Source organism: Arvicanthis niloticus, chromosome X (genome assembly GCF_011762505.2).
Source record: "Arvicanthis niloticus isolate mArvNil1 chromosome X, mArvNil1.pat.X, whole genome shotgun sequence".
Classification (NCBI taxonomy): Eukaryota; Metazoa; Chordata; class Mammalia; order Rodentia; family Muridae; genus Arvicanthis; species Arvicanthis niloticus.
Genome location: NC_047679.1, coordinates 28,400,885 through 28,421,076, shown reverse-complemented (window position 1 = coordinate 28,421,076; position 20,192 = coordinate 28,400,885). Strand labels below are relative to the sequence as shown.

Genomic DNA, 20,192 nt, shown 5'->3' with positions numbered 1-20,192 from the left:
GCCTGGCAGTCACATCAGTCAGTGCAAAATCTGCATTTTATTAAAGACATGTGGGAAGATCCATTCAAAAATACATTGTGCTCAGTAAAAATTAACCATTTCATGCTGTTAATGAAGGTTACCACAGAGTAGATATTTGTAGAATATGTACAGCAACAATAGAAATTTTACAGAAGTTTAGAATGGAATACATGCCAGAAAAAACTTGATAAGATGTACCAACACATGATACAAAGAGTTATAGAAACACTTTACAAATGGTTCATAATTAGCTTGTGAGGAATTGTAAGTATTCAACACTTTAAATTCAGTTTGGATTCAAAAATTAAAAAGATTAACAACCACATCACACCCTTGCCACAGTAAAAAGTATGGATTACACTTTATATAGTAGATTATAAAGTCTATGCAATTAAGAATGTCCACTGATTTTCATTTACCACACATCGGATGGCATATCCCTCTGGCTTATCCTGATTTTTGTTTTTAAGAATGAACAGGGGTCTCAGTGTCACCCTGCCCTGTGTCTTCCCAGAATACTGTACCCTTCAAACTTAGTAAAGACTGAAGACACTCTGATAATTATCTAAAATATATATATAGAATAACGACCTGAATTCAGAGTGACACAAAGCAATTCTTGGAGCTAGAACTCTGGGGTAACTGTTGTGTTTGGCTTAATTGTCTCTGTTCATCAATGCAAGTTTACAGTGAGAATCTACTTCTTTCTATCACCACATAGCCTGCCCCTCCCCCAGCCCAACTCCATCACTGACCATAAAGAGTAAACAAGGAGAGGGAGAGAGACTGGTGACTAGAACCCACTGATCATCCCGAGGGAAAATGGATTTTCTGCAAGCTTTACTTTCCACTTTTTTGAAAAAAAAATGAAGCCAATGTGGAAAGTATACATTCTCCACAAGGAAAAGCATAGTCTTTCTCTGAAACTCTACTGAGTTTAACCAGAGCTTTTGATGATTCTGGCAATAAACACTTTAATCCCCCAACAGGGACAAAAGTCAAGGCATCTACCTTTTCGATTCCTGGGTTTCTTCTGATTAGACCTGAAACACACATAGCACTAGGACAAGCTTGTCCATGCCTGAAATGAATCCCATCAGCCTTCTGGGAAGGGAAATCCCCAACCAAAGGAAGTCCTGAGGGATTCTCAGCAGGTCTGCCAAACAGGAGGGGGCACGGAGGGAGGGACAGATAAGGCCTCTTTCTCCCTGATACTCTGCCTGGGAAGAGCAGCAAACAAGGCAACTTCTAATCTGCATACAACATGGAGACTGATTTCAGATTCCCAAGGAGGACCAATTGGACCGAGGATCAAAGGGGGTGTAAGAGAGCTTACCCTTGTGAGAAAGGAAGGGCCTTAGAAGTGAAACCAGTTTCACTCTAGTGGTTCTGCTGGCCCTACAAATCCAGCATACAGACTATGACAATTTCATTTATTTATTTTTCTGGCAAAACAAGAGACAACCCTCCCTTAAATGTGGGAGTAAACAGTTGAATGAAAATACAAGGCAGGTCAGGATCATATTCAACAGCCTACAGTAAATAGAAAGAAAGGTGGGTCATGCCCAGAGAGGAAAAAAGGTGGAGTAGGGACCAGGCCAAGTGATGATGAATAAACAAAGCACTGTGGGCAACAATGGTTTATGTAAGAAACTGGTTTGTACTAAGTCTACCATCTTGTATAGTACATTGAATTTAAAAAAAAAAAAAAGAATCGAATGGGCAATAGGCCCAGAGTTTCCTAGTCACTTGGCTTTTCCCTTCCGATGTATGCAAACAGATAAGGGCTTGCCTTTTCTTGCATGGCTCTTCAATCATGGTTTCTAAGATTGAATTTTTTAATCAGTTGAACCAGGAAAAGAGGAAATCATAACCATTTACAAGTCTAGATTTGTTTGTCTGTTTTATTTTTCTGGTAATCTGGCCTTTTATAATTTGGTAGGGACCTTCTCCTAAGATTCCAGTCCTGAGATGAGTGACATTTGTATTGTCTTGTCTGCCATCTCTTTTAAAGAAACCAGACTGTTATTTCTTAAGCCCTAAGTGAGTTTCAAGGAACTTTTACTAGTGATGAACTAAAGGAGGCAAGGAAATAAATATCCCACTGCTTTCTGCCTTGGAGTAGTGAAACCTACTATAGTCCCAGTTCACAGAAGTAGGCATCTGTAGATGTTTGTACGTACCCACATAGTGGGGTTCAATAGCCCATTCTAATGCAGTAGGCAATGAACTTCCAAAGGAAAAAGCAATGTCATCCAGAACACAGGTTCTGAGCACAAGAGATATGCAGTTTTGCCGAATCCAAGCCAAGCCCCAGCTGTGACTTCCAATGAACTACTTATCATCCTTGCCAAAAGTTCTGTGACCACTGAGACCTAGGTGAACAGAATGGACACAGCCTTCTATATACTGGAAAAGTAATCCTCTGGCCTTTGAAAAAATTATACACATATGAGTTATTCTCAATACATGGCTAGAAGAAAATAAATGGCTTTTTTTCCTTATTTACTCTAAAGACTAGTTTAAGTGAGGATACTATGATATCAACTAAGAGGTACTGGGAAGGGAAAATGGGATAGCATTTCCTAGTGGAATCCACTAATTTTCTGATTAGGAACATGCTAAACTGGCTAACTCTACAACCACAACATACTTTTATAATACACAGCATGACTAGAGACTGACCAGCATAGGTCTGCTTAGAATTAAAGTATACAACTGCATATGGTGAGTCTTAAAGCATGTTTTAAAACAGATTTAACCAAAGCATACAGCACAATACTTCTAGAATAGCCACATCACAACCACCAAGAAAGAGTTTTGCTTCTAATCAGTCTGCCATATGCTAATATTTTTAAAGAGCTATTAAACGACTTGAATAAAAAAACAAAGACATTTTCTTTCAGTAGACACAGCTGAAAGCCATGATGCCTTTGAGCAGTTGGTAAAAAACATGCCAATCTGCCAGGCTGCTGCTTGCTTCTAAATATAAGCCTCATGGCTAAGAAAGATCTTCTAAGGCTGCTAACCTAGAATTTAAGTTCTCAAACATATATAAAGTAACTCTGGTTTCCTCCCAAAGTATGCACCTTTTAGCAGGTCCAAGACAATGGAAACGAACAATAGGATTGTAAGGATTTGAGAACAGTGGTAGAGGATTCTTAAAGAGACTACACTGTTGAGGAATTCACTCTTGCAGTTATGTAGCCTGGAAAGCCCAAGGCCAGAAGCAAATTCTGCAGAGTGGTTGGCCTGGAATGGTCTCAGGCAGGACTTCTTAACCTTGGTACTAGTAATGGGCAGAAACACTCTGGGGGATGCCTAGCAACATCCCTGGCCTCTACCCACTAGATGCTGGGAGCAGCCCATGACAACCAAATGTCTCCAGACGTTGTCAAATGTGCCCTGGTGGACAAAACTGCCCTTGGCTGAGAAGTGCTGCTGAAGAGAAAGTTCCCTTGAACCTCTTAGCATTGGGCACTCTTTTCTGGTCTTGGGCTCTGGAGAGAGTCCTACACTTCAGTTAAGACTGAACAAAGATCAGTTAAAGTTCACTTAGAACTTCAGAAAAGAAAAAGAGAATGATAGAGAAGTCAAATTAGAAAGACAGTGAAACCAAGGTTCTTCTTGACAGATCAGCAATAGCTTCCTAACACAAAGTACTTCATAAACCTTCAGTTCAACCTTTTTGTCCTTTAGGATGTCAGCACAGATAACAGAACATGGATATCATCAATTCCCCCTCCTAAAGAAAATGTGGGGGGTTTGTGACTTTCAGTCAACTCCTTCCTGCCATGGATGGCATCTTTTTGAGGTCAATGAATGACCAATCAGAAGGGGAAGTGACAGTTAAAAGCTAAGAGAGGGCTCATTAGATCTGAGAGAAAATGTTACTGCCCCCAACTGTGAGCAGGAAGAGAATGAATGGGATTGTAGATTCACTTAGAGCTTATTGAGGATCAAGGGAAAGTCAGAACGGACAAGAGCTAAAAAGATAAAAGAGCTAGCTCAGAAACACTAGTTGAAAACATTGTAGCTATTTTCTGGCTCAAATCTGGGAATGTAGGAAAAGTTAAGTGTTGACTTCATCAGTTAGGATTAGTTTGCTCTAGGTAGAAGGCAATTGTTCTAGCCCTTCTTTAAAGAACCATCATGAATCTAAATGTTCTGCAAACATCTGAGATCCCAGTGTTAGCAAAGATGACAACATGGGAAACCAGCCCCTAGATGATGACGAGCCACGAATGCCACAGCATGGCAATGGGACCTCGCAGTTCCTAAGCGCACGGCACAGTGAGAAGTCTTTCCAGAGGAAACAAAATGTAGTTTCTGGTTTGCAGTGGGCAAGGGGGCAGGGGATACAAAGGTACAGATCTAGTATGAAAAAGAAGAGTTAAATATACACGTTTTTAGTGTCACTATATCCAGGCAAAAACTGCTGAGGGTCTACCTCACTTGGATAACTGAAGAGTTGCCTGGGAAAAGCCAGAATTCAGAGCTACCCAGACAGTACTGAACTGGTAACAGAAACTAGATAGGAAAAGAACTCAAGAGCATGCAAAGTGAATCAAATTGTTTCCATGATAGTACCCAGTTGAGTTTCATTTTAGTGCCTATTATACTTATTAAAATTAAATAAAAAGCACCTTAAAATGACCTCTATATATAATCAATACACATCATTAATAGTATTTATATAAATATGCAATATGCACACAATTTTAAGCTTCAAAGAATCTAAGACCTTTATTATCTTCATAATCATCAGTGCTATGATTCTCAAAATTTCAGGGAAGGGTTAACAGTTACTCAGCATATTTCAGTGACAGCTGACTTTATTTGGGGACTGACACTCTCAGAATTCTTGAATAAGTAGTAAATACTGAAATGTTACTTCTTTGAGGGATGGGAGTGATCTCTAAAAGTCTTATTGCTAAGAGACTACTTTCAAAACTCTATGACTATCAATAGATGATGGTGTTGAGGTGTTTGAGGGTTTTTTTTTTGTTTTTTTGGTTTTTTTTTGTTTTTTGTTTTTAATTTTGTCAAAGATGGTCCAGAGACAGGTGGGTATAATGCTTGCTGGCCAGAGGCCTTATAATACTTGATGATACTTGATAGTAACTTGGGAGTTGAGAGTGATCGAATGAGAGAAGGATGTAGTCCTGTTCTGATGGATGGAGTGTATGTATATACAGGTGTACATGATGACCTTGTTATAAATGGACAGTCCCAGGAAGGAAAAAAGGACATAGCAATTTTCTCTACATCTGGAATTGCTTCAGGAGCCTTATAAATATATTAGAAGAGCAACAACAACAACAATAACAAAGCAGTTAAGAAGAAGAAATGCCATACACAGAGCTCAGATCCCACCTAGAAGACAGTCTCTAGGAGGGCGGACAGCATTCAGGAGCATAGAGCTGGTTTGCAAGATCCGCAGACAGGTGCCTCTTACAACCTCACCACAAGGAATGTTCACTGGCAAATCTTTGGTCTACACTCTAACACTAATGCTAAGTGGAAGAGCACATTCTCTGTAAAGACCCATGCACACCACTTTTGTCTGTCCTTCTCTCGTGTGCCAGTTAATGTCCCTGGACACAAATGAGAGCCAAGTGTCTGAGAACAGAAATGAAGCCTGTTGGGCTCCTTACTGGCTTATCCAACCTTCTTCTCCTGTGGGCCTGGAAAGAGATGCTATATTTGTCTGCTACCAAGGATCATGTCTAGAGGCTACTGCTGGGGCCAAAAAGTTGAGCAAAGTTTATACTGTTACAATCACATGTAGCCACAATTCAACTCCCTTTATTATAAGTATAATACTCACTTCATATCACAAATGTATAAAAATATGGCAGATAGTGTCATAACGATACTTTCTTTAAATGAATGTATTTATAAAACAGACAGTTATTTACCATATATATATTTATATTTATATAGAATAAAATACTCCTGATGCAATATATAAATGTTACTGTTTAGTTTTTATAGAAACTACTGTAGCTGTCCCACTGCTTCACAATGTTCCAAACAGCTCAAAATAACTTTACATTATAACATAAAAGGTATGATTATAACAGTACAATATTAATTATAAATAAATGTTACAAATCCTATCAAATATGGAAGCTTAGAAAACAATTTAAGACATACAGTTCATCTGCTAACCCTCCAAAGGGATACTCCTAGATTACAATAAACCCCACATTTAGTCTAGTCAGAAAAAAACATGTGGTAAGGGCATCGGTCAACATGAACTTTTCTATCCCTCGCATCCAGGACACACCCTGGCTTCCCCAAGTTCAACAGAGATTGCACTAAAGCTGGAATGTAATGGGGAGAAACTGGCAAGAATTTCTTCTACCTCAATGGCACACTCTATCCATTCTCACACAAGACCTGTGGGGAGTGGTGGTCCCTAAGGAACTCCCGTGGCTCTAAGATCCCTGACTAGCATTTGTGGCTGTGAGAAGCCAGATGGCCCCCCTCACACACAATATTGCACACACCTTCATAAAGCTGAAAATACTGGCTTATTACCCTGGCCCAACCCATTTCCCAGCCCACCCTGAACCCTCCCCTCCCAACTGGCTTGTTTCCCCTCCCCCCACATACACACCCTCTATCCCAGCATAAATTACAAGGCTGTCTCTTTTAAATCATTCAGATTTGGCATTCGTGAGCGATTTGTTCTGTTATAAGGGTGCCCGTTTGGCCCACTCTTGGCACCCAGCTGTTCAGAATAGGAAGGCCCCTCTGTGGCACTCCTGGTCACAGAGGACACGTGCCAACCAGGATCCATCTGACCTGGCAGCTGAAGGGCTGGTCTGCCTTTTGGTGTAGGCTCCTGCCGGATGTTGCTGCTCCCACCAGAGGCCTGACTCAGAGGATGAATCCGAATTTCTGAGAAGGAATTTTTGGCTTGTTGAGCTGTTAAGGGCTGGAACCGAGGATCTGAAGAAGCCGGGTGATTAGTTGATGAAGACAGATGCAACAGTTTTCGAAGGGATTTTAGTGGCTGGCTCTGAAAGATTCAGGTATGCACAAGATTTAATTTAGAGTAGATGAAGGAGATGGGAGGACATGGAGTTCAGGTACAAGGTAACTAAAGAGAAGAAAGAAGGGAGACCATATGGCTGGATGGGCTAGTCCAGCTCTAGCTGGTCTCTGGGTTTTCTCAAATAAAATTTTAGTCACTGCCTTTTAAATGAAAGCCTAGACATCTAGGAAAAATAAATAACTAGGGGGACCCAAAGGTCAGAGCTCCTTTGATCTGGCTGCATTCTGTCTTTACCATGTTTCTCATGCTTCAGACCAGAAAGGAGAAACAACAACAGATGTAGGTATGCCTCTCCTTTTTCAGAACATTTCCCAAATAAGTCTTCACTTATATATTTCACCAGTCAATCTTAATTGTTGAATGACTGGGTTTAGAATCCCTGTGGAAATATACCTCTAGGTATGTTTGTGATGGTGTTTTTTTTCTAAAGAGATTTTACTAAGGTGGGAAGACCCACTTTGAATGTAGGCAGCAACATCTCAGTGGCTAGTGTCCTTGACTGAATAAAAAAAAGAAAGTAAGCTGAACACTGGTATTCATTTCTCTTTTTCCTGACTGTGGATACAGCGTGACCTGTTGTCATGCCTTCCCCATGATGATGGACTGTACCCTCCATCTGTAAAGATATTTGCCACAGCAGTAGGAGAAGCAATTAACACAACTGGACAGAACTTGGACATAGAACTATATCTATCTAGCTGCAAGAGAAGCTGGAAAATGTAATTTTAGGTATTGATACAGTGAGTTATTAAATAGCAGTTCCCCCTTTTGGTACTACATCTTCATGTTCTATGTTGTATTTTACTGCTCCATTTTCATCTTTTTGATGTGAGAATGGTACAGTTTGGGTACTAAAAATACAAAGCATTTCAACTGCTCACAGAGACACTGGCTGGTGTACTGCTTGCCTACAGAATGGCTGCTGGTCAAAAGGCCACACACGGCACAGTACTGTGGAAGGGAGACTGGTGTAGTAACAAAAGGCCAGGTCCTAGATGAGATTTATCCCTCACTGGCCAACGATTTCAGTTTCTCAATGGTGAAAGGCAATACTTTGTCTTCTTCCTCTACCTTAAGTATGAGGTGCAGGAGAATCACTACCAGAAGAGGCATAGAAAGCCAAGCATGGTAGTATATACGACTTTAATCCTAGATATATACATGACCAGGTGAGACAAGAAAATTACAAATTTGAGGATATTTTAGGAAACTTCAAGATTCTCTCAAAAAACAAACAAAACAAATAACAGACCACCACACACACACACACACACACACACAGAGAGAGAGAGAGAGAGAGAGAGAGAGAGAGAGAGAGAGAGAGAGAGAGAGACCACAGGCTAGCAAAGCTCAAGAGTACTTTTATCCTGAGTGCCATGGTATAAGCCACATGCATGTCAGCTATTGGTCAACTTTGAATCGCATTGATAATCTCTAGAAAAACTGCAAGATTTGAAGAAATGGGGTGCTAACAACGAAAGTAAATGAATTGAGAATCAGCTCAAGGAGAAATAGCTTCTAGGAAAACACCCTTCACTAGCTCTATGACATTTGTTCCAAAGAAAGCTGTGGGGTCCCCAAAGGAGGTGGCAGAGTGTTCTGTGCACTGGAGATATTCAAAGAGTATCTTTCTCTACCCTCATACCTTTTATGTACTCCAGGGTAGCCTCCAACTCTTGATCCTCCTTGCTCCTTGCCTTTATGTAGCCCAGGCTGGCCCAGATCTCTGTTTATATAGCCCGGTATAGTTTCAAATTATTCATACTCCCGCCTCCAACTCCCAAGTGCTGAGATTATAGGTCTGTGTGGCACCATTCTTGACTACTTTTTCATTTTTATTAAAATGATAAAAAAGTCTTTCCTAGTCAATTTAATAAAATTATCAAGCAATTATAATAATCTAGAATCAGCTGGAGACATGAAGTTACTAGAAAGAGGCCCCTTAGTATCAGGTCCTCAGATCTTTGTGTTCCTATTTTGAATAAGCATCTCCCTCCCCCCAAAATAATTATATCTCACTCCCCATGCTCCCTTTACCCCCAGAATAGATTATGCTATAAGTATGAAATATAAATAGCCAGGCCAAAAAAAAATTGGCAATTTTGGAGAACTTCTGTTTATAGCTCCAAGTAACAGATTATAGTGAAACAAACCAGATCTATAGTCCTAGCATGTGGGATATAAAGCCAGGAAGATTGTTAGATCCAGACCAGTTAGGATTACATAGCAAATTGCAGGCCAACCTAGACTAATTGGTAAAATGCTTCCTTAAGGCAAAAAAAGAACAAAACAGAAAACCTATAAAAAGTAGAGCCATGGCTTCTAAACTCCCAAACTTCAGTTACAATAAACATGGTAGATTATGTCACTGTGTTTATTATGGGGTATTGAAGAGATGCAATACTGAAACATTTCTAATAAGGATAACTGTTTAAAACGGATAATGTTAATTACTTGGAAAAAAGAGACTAAAGCTTTCCATATGGCAGGTAAATATAACCCCATGTTACTGTACAATATGCAGTTCCTAATAAAAGTGTTTGCCTGTCTTTATAAAAACAGTTTGGATTTCAAAAGTTAAAATATTCTTTCAAGAAAGCTTCTACTATTTGGCTTTCAGGGCCTGATTTATATGCTATCATCTTTAAGGTAACCTTATTCTTCTCACGATCTCAGTTTATCCTCACCAATATTTCATAGTATAACTTACTTCATATTACAATCCTCATGAATCTTTGTCTCTTGAGCTGTAGCCTACTTGTGGGCCAGGACTACTACTTCATCTCTCCCCATTGCCCCACTGCTCTCCCCAGGTAAGTGAAGGGTACTGGAGGCTTGCTTTTTTCACAGTGGGAATCACTGATGTGGGATTCATCCTGACTTGCAAAATAGCATCAAAGCTATTCATTATGGTCTATTTGGGGGAAGCTAAATTTGTTTCTTCATTAATTTCCCATCCTGAAAATCTGGGAGTGATGTAGGCTGCACTCACCTGGGTCTGTAGATCTGAGAGCTTCTCAGGTCGCCACTCCTTTGGTCTGCTGCTTGCAGTGCTAGAAGAATGAATGGCTTTCTGTAAGGTCAATAGATCTGGACCATCAGTGTTGGGCACCTAGAGGGAAAGATGGAGAAGGATTCAACAAACCTTAATTAACATGGACAACCACACCCAAGAGGAGACCCAAACTGAAAAGTAAACTGAACTAAACCAAAATTCAAGAGGGAGAAAAAAAAAGTCCCAGTAAGTAAACCAAAACTCTCCAAATGTTCACAATGCAAGTAGTGCTAGTTAAAGTCTGCTGCCTTCTTAGTAATTTTCCCTGCATTAGGAAAAATTGGCAGATGTCATGCAGCTTGGTTAAAACCTTAACCCTTAAAGCATTCCCATGCTGTTAGTTTCAGTAGCTGTAAGAGAGAGCAGTTAAAGTGGACTGAACCAGGAACTGCTGTAGCATCCTCATTTCATATTGTAGTTAGGTTATGAACCAGTTCAATAAACCAAAACCAAAACCAAAATCTCATGCTGGGAATATGATGCAAAATCTGTATTTGATGCTACCAAAGAAGTCTAGGGAGCTTTCAAGGAGAGAAAAGGAAGGGAGGTATGGTTTGAATCATAGTCCCAAACCACTGCCCAGTAAATCTGGGTCTGGCATTGTATACTTAGAAACTACTTGAAATTTATGCCACAAATTCCAAATGAATGCAATTGGTCTATTCAATGACTTTAGTGGACAAAGGAGAGTTATGCCAAATGCCAAGCAAAAGCCATGGCTTTACACCTAGTGACTAGCAAAAGCTAGAGGCAGGTAAGGAAGAGCACGTTATCAACTAGTACAAGCTGCTTTTTTCATGGAGCCTGCTAGCTCAATTAATTTGGTCAATTCAAAGTTGGTTTTAAAGAAACAAACTGCCAACCAAATGGTAACAAAGTCCATGCAGTGAGCCAAGTGCAAAGACATTTGTTGACTGTAAATGTTAATCAGATTCTTTACAGGAATTAAAAGATTTCAAGAATGCTGTCTGCCAATAATTGGCTAATCAGCCCATCCAAACCAGCCTTACTAGTTTGTTTAGTAGGCTTATGTGACAACATCTTTAACTGATGCAAAAAACCCAGAATAGATATATAATATATATAAAGTATATGTATTATATATATCCATATATCCCAGTGAATTTATGGAACTGGCCCAGGTACTTAACTAGCACAAAGATTATGACCCCATGAAAATAAGACATGCTATTGTCATCAGTAAAACAAGTTTACTGGAGCAGTTTTCAGGGCTACGATACATAAAAACGGGTACCATGGGTGGAGTGACTACAGGAAGCTTTTTCAAAGAAGAACTATGCTTTAAATGATTCTTTGAATTAAAAAGAGGAAAGAGGGATTTCTTGATGCTTGGATTCTCCCCGTTGGTGGAGTCTGTCTGTAATATAAGATACAAATGAGCTAATTGCAAAAAAGTAAGTAAAATAAATAGGTGCTTTAATTGAAACTACTAGCCCTTGGTAGCCCTCAAATGATTAAATATTAACAATCATGGAAAAAATCTCCATGCTATGCATCTAGAGAGATTATCTATTATTTTTCACCTGGAAACAATAATGTAAGTTTAGACAAGTACAAAATTTTTCAGTCTATACAATGGTTATGAGCAATAGTCCCAGGAATGCCTGAGACCTTTAGGCATCTGCTTACATTATGCTCAATTAGGAATTTATTCATTGTCAAAAATAAGACTGTTTTGAAGAATTGTGTTTAATGAATTACTGATGAACTTTAGCCATTACTAATTGTTAAGACTTCAGTAACTAAGAGACTTTACCATATGGATTATTTTTCACCAAAGAAAATATACTGTAAGTCCTTTTTATCTTCTTGGTTTTCTTGGTCAATTATCTAGAGCCAGTAAAAATCACTTGGGAGATGATTATCAGTGGGACACTAAGGTTAGTTGAACAGCCTTACTGTTAGAAATATATACCTCATTTAAAATATCTGGTGCAATTCGGAATTCTGGGTTTCAAGCAAAGAAATACAAGTTTAATCTTCAGGGCTGGTAAAATGGATCAGTGGGGTACTTGGCAACCAGAGATTGAATTCCCAAAACTCACATAAAAGTCAACAGAGAGGACCAACTCCACAAAGTTACCCTCTGACCTCTATATTCTATGGCCCCTGTGCACTCCTCCCCCATATCATGCACACACAATAATGTTTTTAAAGTTCAATTTTTATACTGAAGTATCATTTCAAGTCGAGATACTAAGTAAGATCCAATTACCAAGTTGGCAAAGTCACCATATGCTCTAAGGATTATGTAATTCCCTGGGTATACAACCAAAGCCAGATTCCCCAAGGCAGCTTCCAGACTTGCTGGAGTCAAAGCAGACACCTTTACAATACAGAATGATTTTTGGCACCTCTTTTCTCTCTTTTGTCTACCTCAGTGGCCAGAGAACAATAATGTATAAAAATGCAGTAAGATCATCTCTTCATTGGTGTATGTATGAAGACATCTGCATAAATATCTGAGTTTTCCTGTTTTAATGAGAGAAATCCTGAATCAGAGGCCTTTTGTAGAGGAAGCAAGTTTTAGTCCTTATAACTCTGTGTGACTTTGAACAGGTCAACTACTTGCCTGGCTCAGCTTCTATTCTAGTAAACTAGATTTAGGATTAACTATACTGTGTACATCTGGCATCAGATTTAAGTTTCTTGGAATCTTGTGTAAAAGTTTCAATACCATCAATTTTTTGGTTTGTCTTATGTAGCTTTCTATTTATTGAATTTTAGAAAGTAAAAACAGCTTCCCTTAGTTACATTTGAATGCTCATTCAAAGAAAGCAGAGTTAAGCTCATACACTGAGACCTGGCACTCTGTATGTAGTATTCTTTGGAAATCTGACTCTGGATTCTAAAACCCTTACATTTTATTCTTAATTTAAAAATGGAGAGGAAAGCTAAAGGCATTTTGATTTGTGGAAAGTTCTTCTGAAGTTAGTCTAAATACTTAATAAAACATTTAAGAGATGATGCTAGAGAATAGGAACTTTTTATTACCCTAACCTATACTCTTTAAATACCTAGAATTTGATCCAACTCTTGAATAATCAAGTTAGGCAAGATGTTTAGCCACAGCTAGGCAAGGGCTTTAGGTTTAATGTTGGTAGAAGGCAGACATGTATTAAAATCCAAATTTATATACAAGATAGCCTCAATTCTTCTACCCTTACTATTTTCTACAACTCAATCACATCATAGGGTTGTAGGCATGTAGTTAACAAAACCTTACAAAATTAACAGTGGCTAGGAAAAGGTGTTGGAAGGACAATGTTTATGGATAGGTAATATGTTCTATAGACAATGGGCAGAGTTTAATTTTTTAGCACTTAAATTATTATAAATATCCTAAAGCAAAGTCAATCCTATTTCTTCACTTTTTAATTCAGTTTCAGCAACAAATATAGTTGAGTGGCATTTTGATTTGACATTTCAATCTAGGCGAGTTTCAGTAAGAAACTATAGGTACCCTTTTCCACCCCCATGAACATTTCAGAAATACCATGTAACCATTAAAATGCAGCAGAAAACAGACAGACAGACACACACAGAGACACATACACACAACCCCTTTCCTCCACAAATGTATGCATAGGCTAAAAAGCTACAGGGCAATACTAAAATCCTGTTTGGGGTAGGCTGGACAAGATTAAGAACAATGTTTTTTTGTTTACATCTTCTTTTTGACAATGCAGTGTTTTAGTGCTGGTGGTGATATGGTTTGAGGCAAAGTTTTGATCATGTAGCTCTGGTTCCTCTGAAACTCATTTTGTAGACCAGGCTGGTCATGGACACACAGAGATCTCCCTGCTTCTGTCTCCTGAGTGCTGGAATTAAAGGCTTACAATACCATGCTCTCCATAGCTTGGAGTCATGTATTTTGAATAAGCAAGTGAAAGAATGCTTTACAAAGGTCTCCGTTTAAAGGTCTAGCCTTAAAAACATGTTTAGGGGCTAGATAAATGGGCTAACTTTTAAGAGGACTAGCTGTTCTTCCAGAGAACACAGTTTTGAGTCCCACTGCACACATAGCAGCTCACAAATGTCTCTAGTTCTAGGGAACCCAATGCCCTCTTCTGGTCTCTGTGGGTACCAGGCACACAAGTAGTGAACATATGCAGGCAAAACCACCATACACACTGTTGATATATACAATTGTTGTAATAAAAACAAAAATACTTATAAGGTTTCTCAAATATCTTTGAGGCAAATATTCTTACTATGTGTTATATACTTTTCTACAACCATCTGTTTCTTCTTTAGTTACCACTAAGCTATATTTCCTAATTTTCATGATGGCTTGAAGGACCCCAGAAACATTTAGTCTACTAATCATATAGATAAAGCCAATGTTATTAGGCCATTTTCTTCTTTAAATGAAAGAATAAATCTTGTGTGAAATAAAAGTAAAAGTCAAAACCCCAAACTATTGGAAGTGGCTAATTCAATGTTACTTAGTCATTAGGGTACAATAAAATGAAGAAAGGCAGGTTTTTTTTTTTTTTTTTTTTTTTTTTTTTTTTTTTTTTTTTTTTTTTTTTTTTTTTTTTTTGAGTGAACTTGTCCCTTCTGCTGTCCTGGAGCATTGTCTTTTTCCTCCACTTTCTCTTGTTACACTTCTAGATTAGAATTACCACTTGAGTGGTACCACAAACTGATGAGTCCAATCAAGTGGAGCTGGCCCATTGTTCAGATGCAGAGCTCCTAGGAGCTGAGGTGCAGCCTGTCTCACAACGCCACCATAAGTGAAACATCTTTTCTTATTGAAGTAAGCCCTGAAATGTCAGATGAAATGGTACCTCCGTGACTAGAAGCCAGGGAAGGATGAGGCATGATGGTTATTAATGAATTTCAGGATTTAAATGTAAACCAAAACCATTTCCTAAGTTTTTGCATATCTCTATGCTCCCAGAAAGAAACAAATCCAGTGTCTTCATAGTTTTTACAGCAATCTAAATTCACATGGATAAGAAGTTTATTGAGAGGTTTAAAAGTATTTTGTCATCCAATTTAAGTTTCTTTTACTCCTTGAGATTCTGCTAAATCTAGAAAAGGCTTTGTGAGAGGATGGTAATGAAAGACTTCAGAAAGAGCTCTCTACAATATATCCACATTAAGAAATTAAGTCTGTTTGCTCCGTGTAGAGTGTAACATGTATCCACAAAATAACATAGAGCCCCATGTCATACATAGACATTAGTCATTTACTTACTGTTTGAGTTTTCTTCTTTTTCTTTTTCATTGACCTGAAAAAACCTTGCTTCTCCTTTTCTTTGAGTTGATCGGAATGACTAATGTTTTCAGGACTTTTCCTAAATGAGAAGACATTTTTTATCATATAGATCTTTGAATCATTCTCTTGCTACAGTACGACAAACATAATGAAGGCTGAAAATGTGTGATACCAGAATCAATCATCCATGAAGAATTGAGCCCACAGGTAAAAGGTCCTCTAAAAAGCACAGAGGGAACCGAATCTAATCAGCATGGGGAACGGCTGTTCTTTGGCAGAGGCTTGATCACACTAGCAATTTGAGAACTATTATAAATGATTTGTATCTGCTCTTTGGGACCATTTTCCTGCTGCTGAAAATCTCTGAATTAGAAATTCTGGAAAATACATGGCTTAGAGGATGTTTCCTGTGTAACTCTCCAAGGGAAAGAACAGAAACATTTCCAATACCTTCATTTTTCTATTTACCTCTTAAAAACCAGCTCAACAAGTTTATTATTAGTAGCTTGCCAAGTTACTAAACATAAAAAAATCAATGCTGCCATAGAAACATTATTAATGGAAGTAAAAATTGCCCCAAACTGGAAAATTCCTACTTATTAAACCTTTAATCTATTACACCTAAATAAAAAAACACTCAAGGAAAAAATGTAGACATGATGTATGCTCTAGCACAGTATGCTCAAAATGTATGTGTGTGTGTGGGTGGAGAATCATTCTAGCTGAAAATACTGACATTAATAAGATTGATACTACATAAGTCTCTGCAAGGCTAGGCACATCCTCTCCCACTGAGGTTAGACAAAATCAACCCAGCTAGTAGAACATATCCCACACATAGGCAACAGCTTTTGGGATAGCCTCCACTCCACCTGTTCAGGACCCATATGAAGGTCAAGCTGCACATCTGCTACTCCAGCCTGTGTATGTTCTTTGGTTGGCGGTTAAGTCTCTGGGCGCCCCCAAGGGTAGGGGGATACCTAGGGAAGCCTCTACTCTCTCAGAGAAGGAGAGGGTGTTTGGGAGGAGGAACTATGGGAGGGGAAACTGGGAAGGGAGATAACAATTGGGATGTAATGTGAATAAATAAAAAATGTAATTTTAAAATTTAGAAAAGAAAAGAAAAGAAGAGAAACACCACATGCCTAGTCTTAACTGCAACTTAATATGTCAAATTTATTTGATATCCATGGGAGGTCTGTCCTTTTCTGAAGAGAAACAAAAGAGAGGAATTTGGGGGTGGGGGTTGGAGGTTAGGGGAAGGGCTGGGAGGAAAGTAAACTGCATTTAGGATGGAATATATGAGAAAAAAGAAATAGGATAAAAAATTAAAAGACTGATACCACAGATAACACTAGGTATTTTAATAGAAATAGAAGATATTCAAAATAGGGAACAAGCCAGGTATGGTGGCATATGCCTGTAATCCTAGCACTCCCAAACACCCTTCCCTTCTCTGAGAAAGTGGAGGCTTCCCTAGGTATCCCCCCTACCCTTGGGGGCTCAGAGACTTAACCACTAACCAAAGAACATAAATGGGCTGGACCTAGGCCCCCCACATGTAGGTACCAGGCACAGAACATGTGAGTTGAAGGCCAGTCAGGTTATCTTCCAAGACTGACCATGAAACAAAAACCCACTTTTCAAAAGAAGAAAAAAGATGGGGTGGAGGACATCTTGGTTTTGGACTTATACTCTTCAAAAAGCAACTCAACTGCTATTATCCTTGAAAAAAAAAAAACCTCACATATTTACATATCCCCTAAAAGTAAGAGTGGTAGAATCATTAAAAGTAACAGTTAATTTATATTCATGGTTTCAGAATACCAAACAGCAATGAAGTGATTATAATATCTAAGAAAATATGAACAAAGCAGCGCCCAGCTTTTTTCATTAAAATATGTAAGCCAGAAAAATTCTAAATCAACCATTACTGGTTGCATGGCAGAAAACACAATGAAGCTATTAAAAATAAATCAAAGCTTCAAAGGATATCCACTGACATGAAAGAATATTTAAACTATAGTATTAAGTAAAAATATAATGATTTCAAGTTTTTTATACCAAATAAGTCCAACTACATGGCAAGAAGGTATATACATTATACACATGCACTTTTAATATTCATTTGTTTTTTAAAAGATTTATTTATTTTATGTTTTTGAGCAATTAGTCTCTGTGTATGTGTGTACCACTTGTGTGCCTGGAGCCCATGGAGGTCAGAAGGGGGCATGGGATTCCTTGGAACTGGGGTTATGGATGGTTGTGAGCCACCATTTGTACTGGGAACCAAACCTGGATCCTTTGTAAGAACAATGAGTGCTCTGAACTCCTGAGCCATCCCTCCAGCTGCTACATTCACTTTTTAAAAATGCAGGAAGAAATTACAATAAAAAAATCTTGGCTGGAAGTGCGGCTCAGTGGAAGAGCACTTGTACAATATTGACAAGACCCTGGGTTCCACTGCAAGAAAAAAAAATCTGTCATTATTCAAATGAGTTTCAGAGTTCTTTCCTTCAACAAGTTGGATTTTGAGTGAACTTAGTTCATTTTTACCCCAATTTTGATGGCATTTTTTTCTAAACTAGTTCCGTACTTTGTCATTTGTTTATTTATTGTAAAGGAAATGCTATTCATTTTATAGGCACACACTCTAAACTGGTACCTTTCTAAATCAATGCACAGGATTTTCACGGGCCTGTGAAAAGATAAACCATACATGCTTTGCTACATAGCTATTGCTTGTAATCCTCCTCCCCTCTGGACACTGTGTTGTGGGCTGGAACCATATCTCATTCTAAGGACTTCAGTACTAACCTGCTAAAACTGGCACAAGGAGGAATAAATGGCTTATAAGTGAGGACTGAAGTGTCACCCTATTAGTAAAGATAAGTCTGGCTGTATTAAGTCTATTTTTATCCTTCTGAAATATTTTGGCTTTTCTCCCATTTCTTAGGTGGATTCAAGACAACTGAAATGGCCAGAATAACAGCTTGGGGTGTTAAATACAATATCTATTTATTGCTTTTAAATATGATATTACATCTTGATCTTTCCATTGAAGAAAATATGTACAGTGTACAAATATTCTCCAAAGAAATTTAAAGTGCTACTATTACAGAAACAGACTGGCCTGAGGCTATGTGATAGTTTAAGAATTGTATTTTACCATGTTTCTCTAAAAAGACTTTTATGTTCATGTTATCAAATGCATAGTTCTCTCAGACATAAAGAATACAGCAAAACAAAGATCTTGGTCAAGAAAAAAATCAAGATGAGTCAAGGTTAAAGATTAAATGATATTAGATGTGATACATGAAGAAGATATGCCATAGAAACATTATTGGGGGGTAGAGAAAAAAAGAAGAAAGCCCATTTACAGTTGGGAATTCTGGAACCTTCTTGAACCCCATAATACCAACATTAGAATAAGGATGACATGATGTCTTGGCTAAAGATTAACATACCAACTGTACTTTTGATTGTTTTGAAAACAACCAATTTCATGGACATTCCTCCCCCCCCCCACTCATCTAAAGTTCTATTCAGAGAGATTAGAATACATGGTTATCATATTCTAGGCCCTACATTCAGTCGTCCACACAACCAAACCCTAAAACGTGCACCCCCCCCCAACACCACATTGCTAACAATGTCTATCCTACTTTTAGATCCCCTATTACCCCCTGGGCAAGGCATTGAGATAGAATCTTACTACATTTCTCAGGCTAGCTTTAAATTGGCAATCCTCCTGTCTCAGTCTCCCAAATGCTGATATTACAGTTCAGTACTATCATGCTGCCTGGTTCATACTTTAATTTTTGTTTGACTAATTTTCAAAGCACTATGCCACTCTAAAATTGATACTGTTTTAGATTGTTTCTACTGTGTTATGCAAACAACCAAGAAAAAACAGTCCCTTCTATGCATCTGTATTTGACTCTTTGACATTATTTTCAGGGCTTGCCCAAGCCACACCTGAAAATGGTCAACACTGAAAACCAACAAAAGCTAAATCTGTTTTCTTATGTTTTCTACACACCAGGAAGAAGAAAACAGTCACAAAAAGGTATGGAAGTTTATGAGCAAAGTTAAAAGCAAAATGGTCAACAAACCATGGAAACTTTAAATAGAATTACCATAGCTACAGTTCCAGGTACGATTTTAGGTGCCTTTTAAATATTATATCACATAAATATAACAATTCTAGAGGGAAGAACACTGCGTCCTGTGTCCCTGCTCCATGTTACAGGTGTTTGGCATCAGCTATGTCCTCTAACTTTCAAGCTTCAGTGCACATGAAATGGGAGTAACCCCTCCCTCAAAGGGCAACTATGAGAACTAAGGCAGTGCATACAGAGAGCTATGCAAAATGTCAGGACCAAGTTCACTGTCAATAAAAGAATGAACGAATATGAAGAAAGATATTTCTGCTAGTTTTTCTTTTACATGCTATTTAACAGAAAATTCTGACCTTGAAAAAAAGTTACAAAACCCTCCAACATTACATGTTTTTCTTATTCTTAAGAAAGGCCTAGTCTGAAAAAGAACATTAAAAAAAAGTTTATCTTGCGTGTCTTTGAGTCCCCAAATCTACAATTAGCAAAAGGAAGAGTAAAACCAAACCAGAAATACTCACCATGGATCAAATCCTGGTTGTCTTTTTGAATGATTCGTGCCAGAACTGCTATCAGATGGCAGAGAAGAAACTCTAGTGGACACGTTATTTTCATGGAAAGAATTGTCTGGTCGTGGAGATGGCACTAAATGAGGGGAAAAACATTACTGAAGTACTTTGTGGT

At 38.3% G+C, this 20,192-nt stretch overlaps 1 protein-coding gene across 5 annotated transcripts in view; it reads right to left on the bottom strand.

Moving 5' to 3' along the window:
- Cdkl5 (cyclin dependent kinase like 5) overlaps positions 1–20,192 on the bottom strand; it is a 140,646-nt gene that overhangs the window by 17,085 nt on the left and 103,369 nt on the right. For 2 of the 5 annotated variants that reach the window (XR_013105811.1, XM_076918313.1), the window contains exons 14-18: positions 20,030–20,153; positions 15,370–15,469; positions 11,398–11,520; positions 10,080–10,199; positions 6,835–7,051 (exon numbers count right to left, since the gene is read on the bottom strand). Coding sequence is in view for 3 of the 5 variants with exons in the window: in XM_076918313.1 (XP_076774428.1) it covers positions 6,835–7,051; positions 10,080–10,199; positions 11,398–11,520; positions 15,370–15,469; positions 20,030–20,153 (684 nt within the window). In the remaining 2 variants the exon portion in view is untranslated. Of the gene's footprint in view, positions 1–17; positions 7,052–10,079; positions 10,200–11,397; positions 11,521–15,369; positions 15,470–20,029; positions 20,154–20,192 lie in introns of those variants that run through there. The other 3 variants (XM_076918312.1, XR_013105812.1, XM_034485842.2) reach the window with 3 other exon arrangements.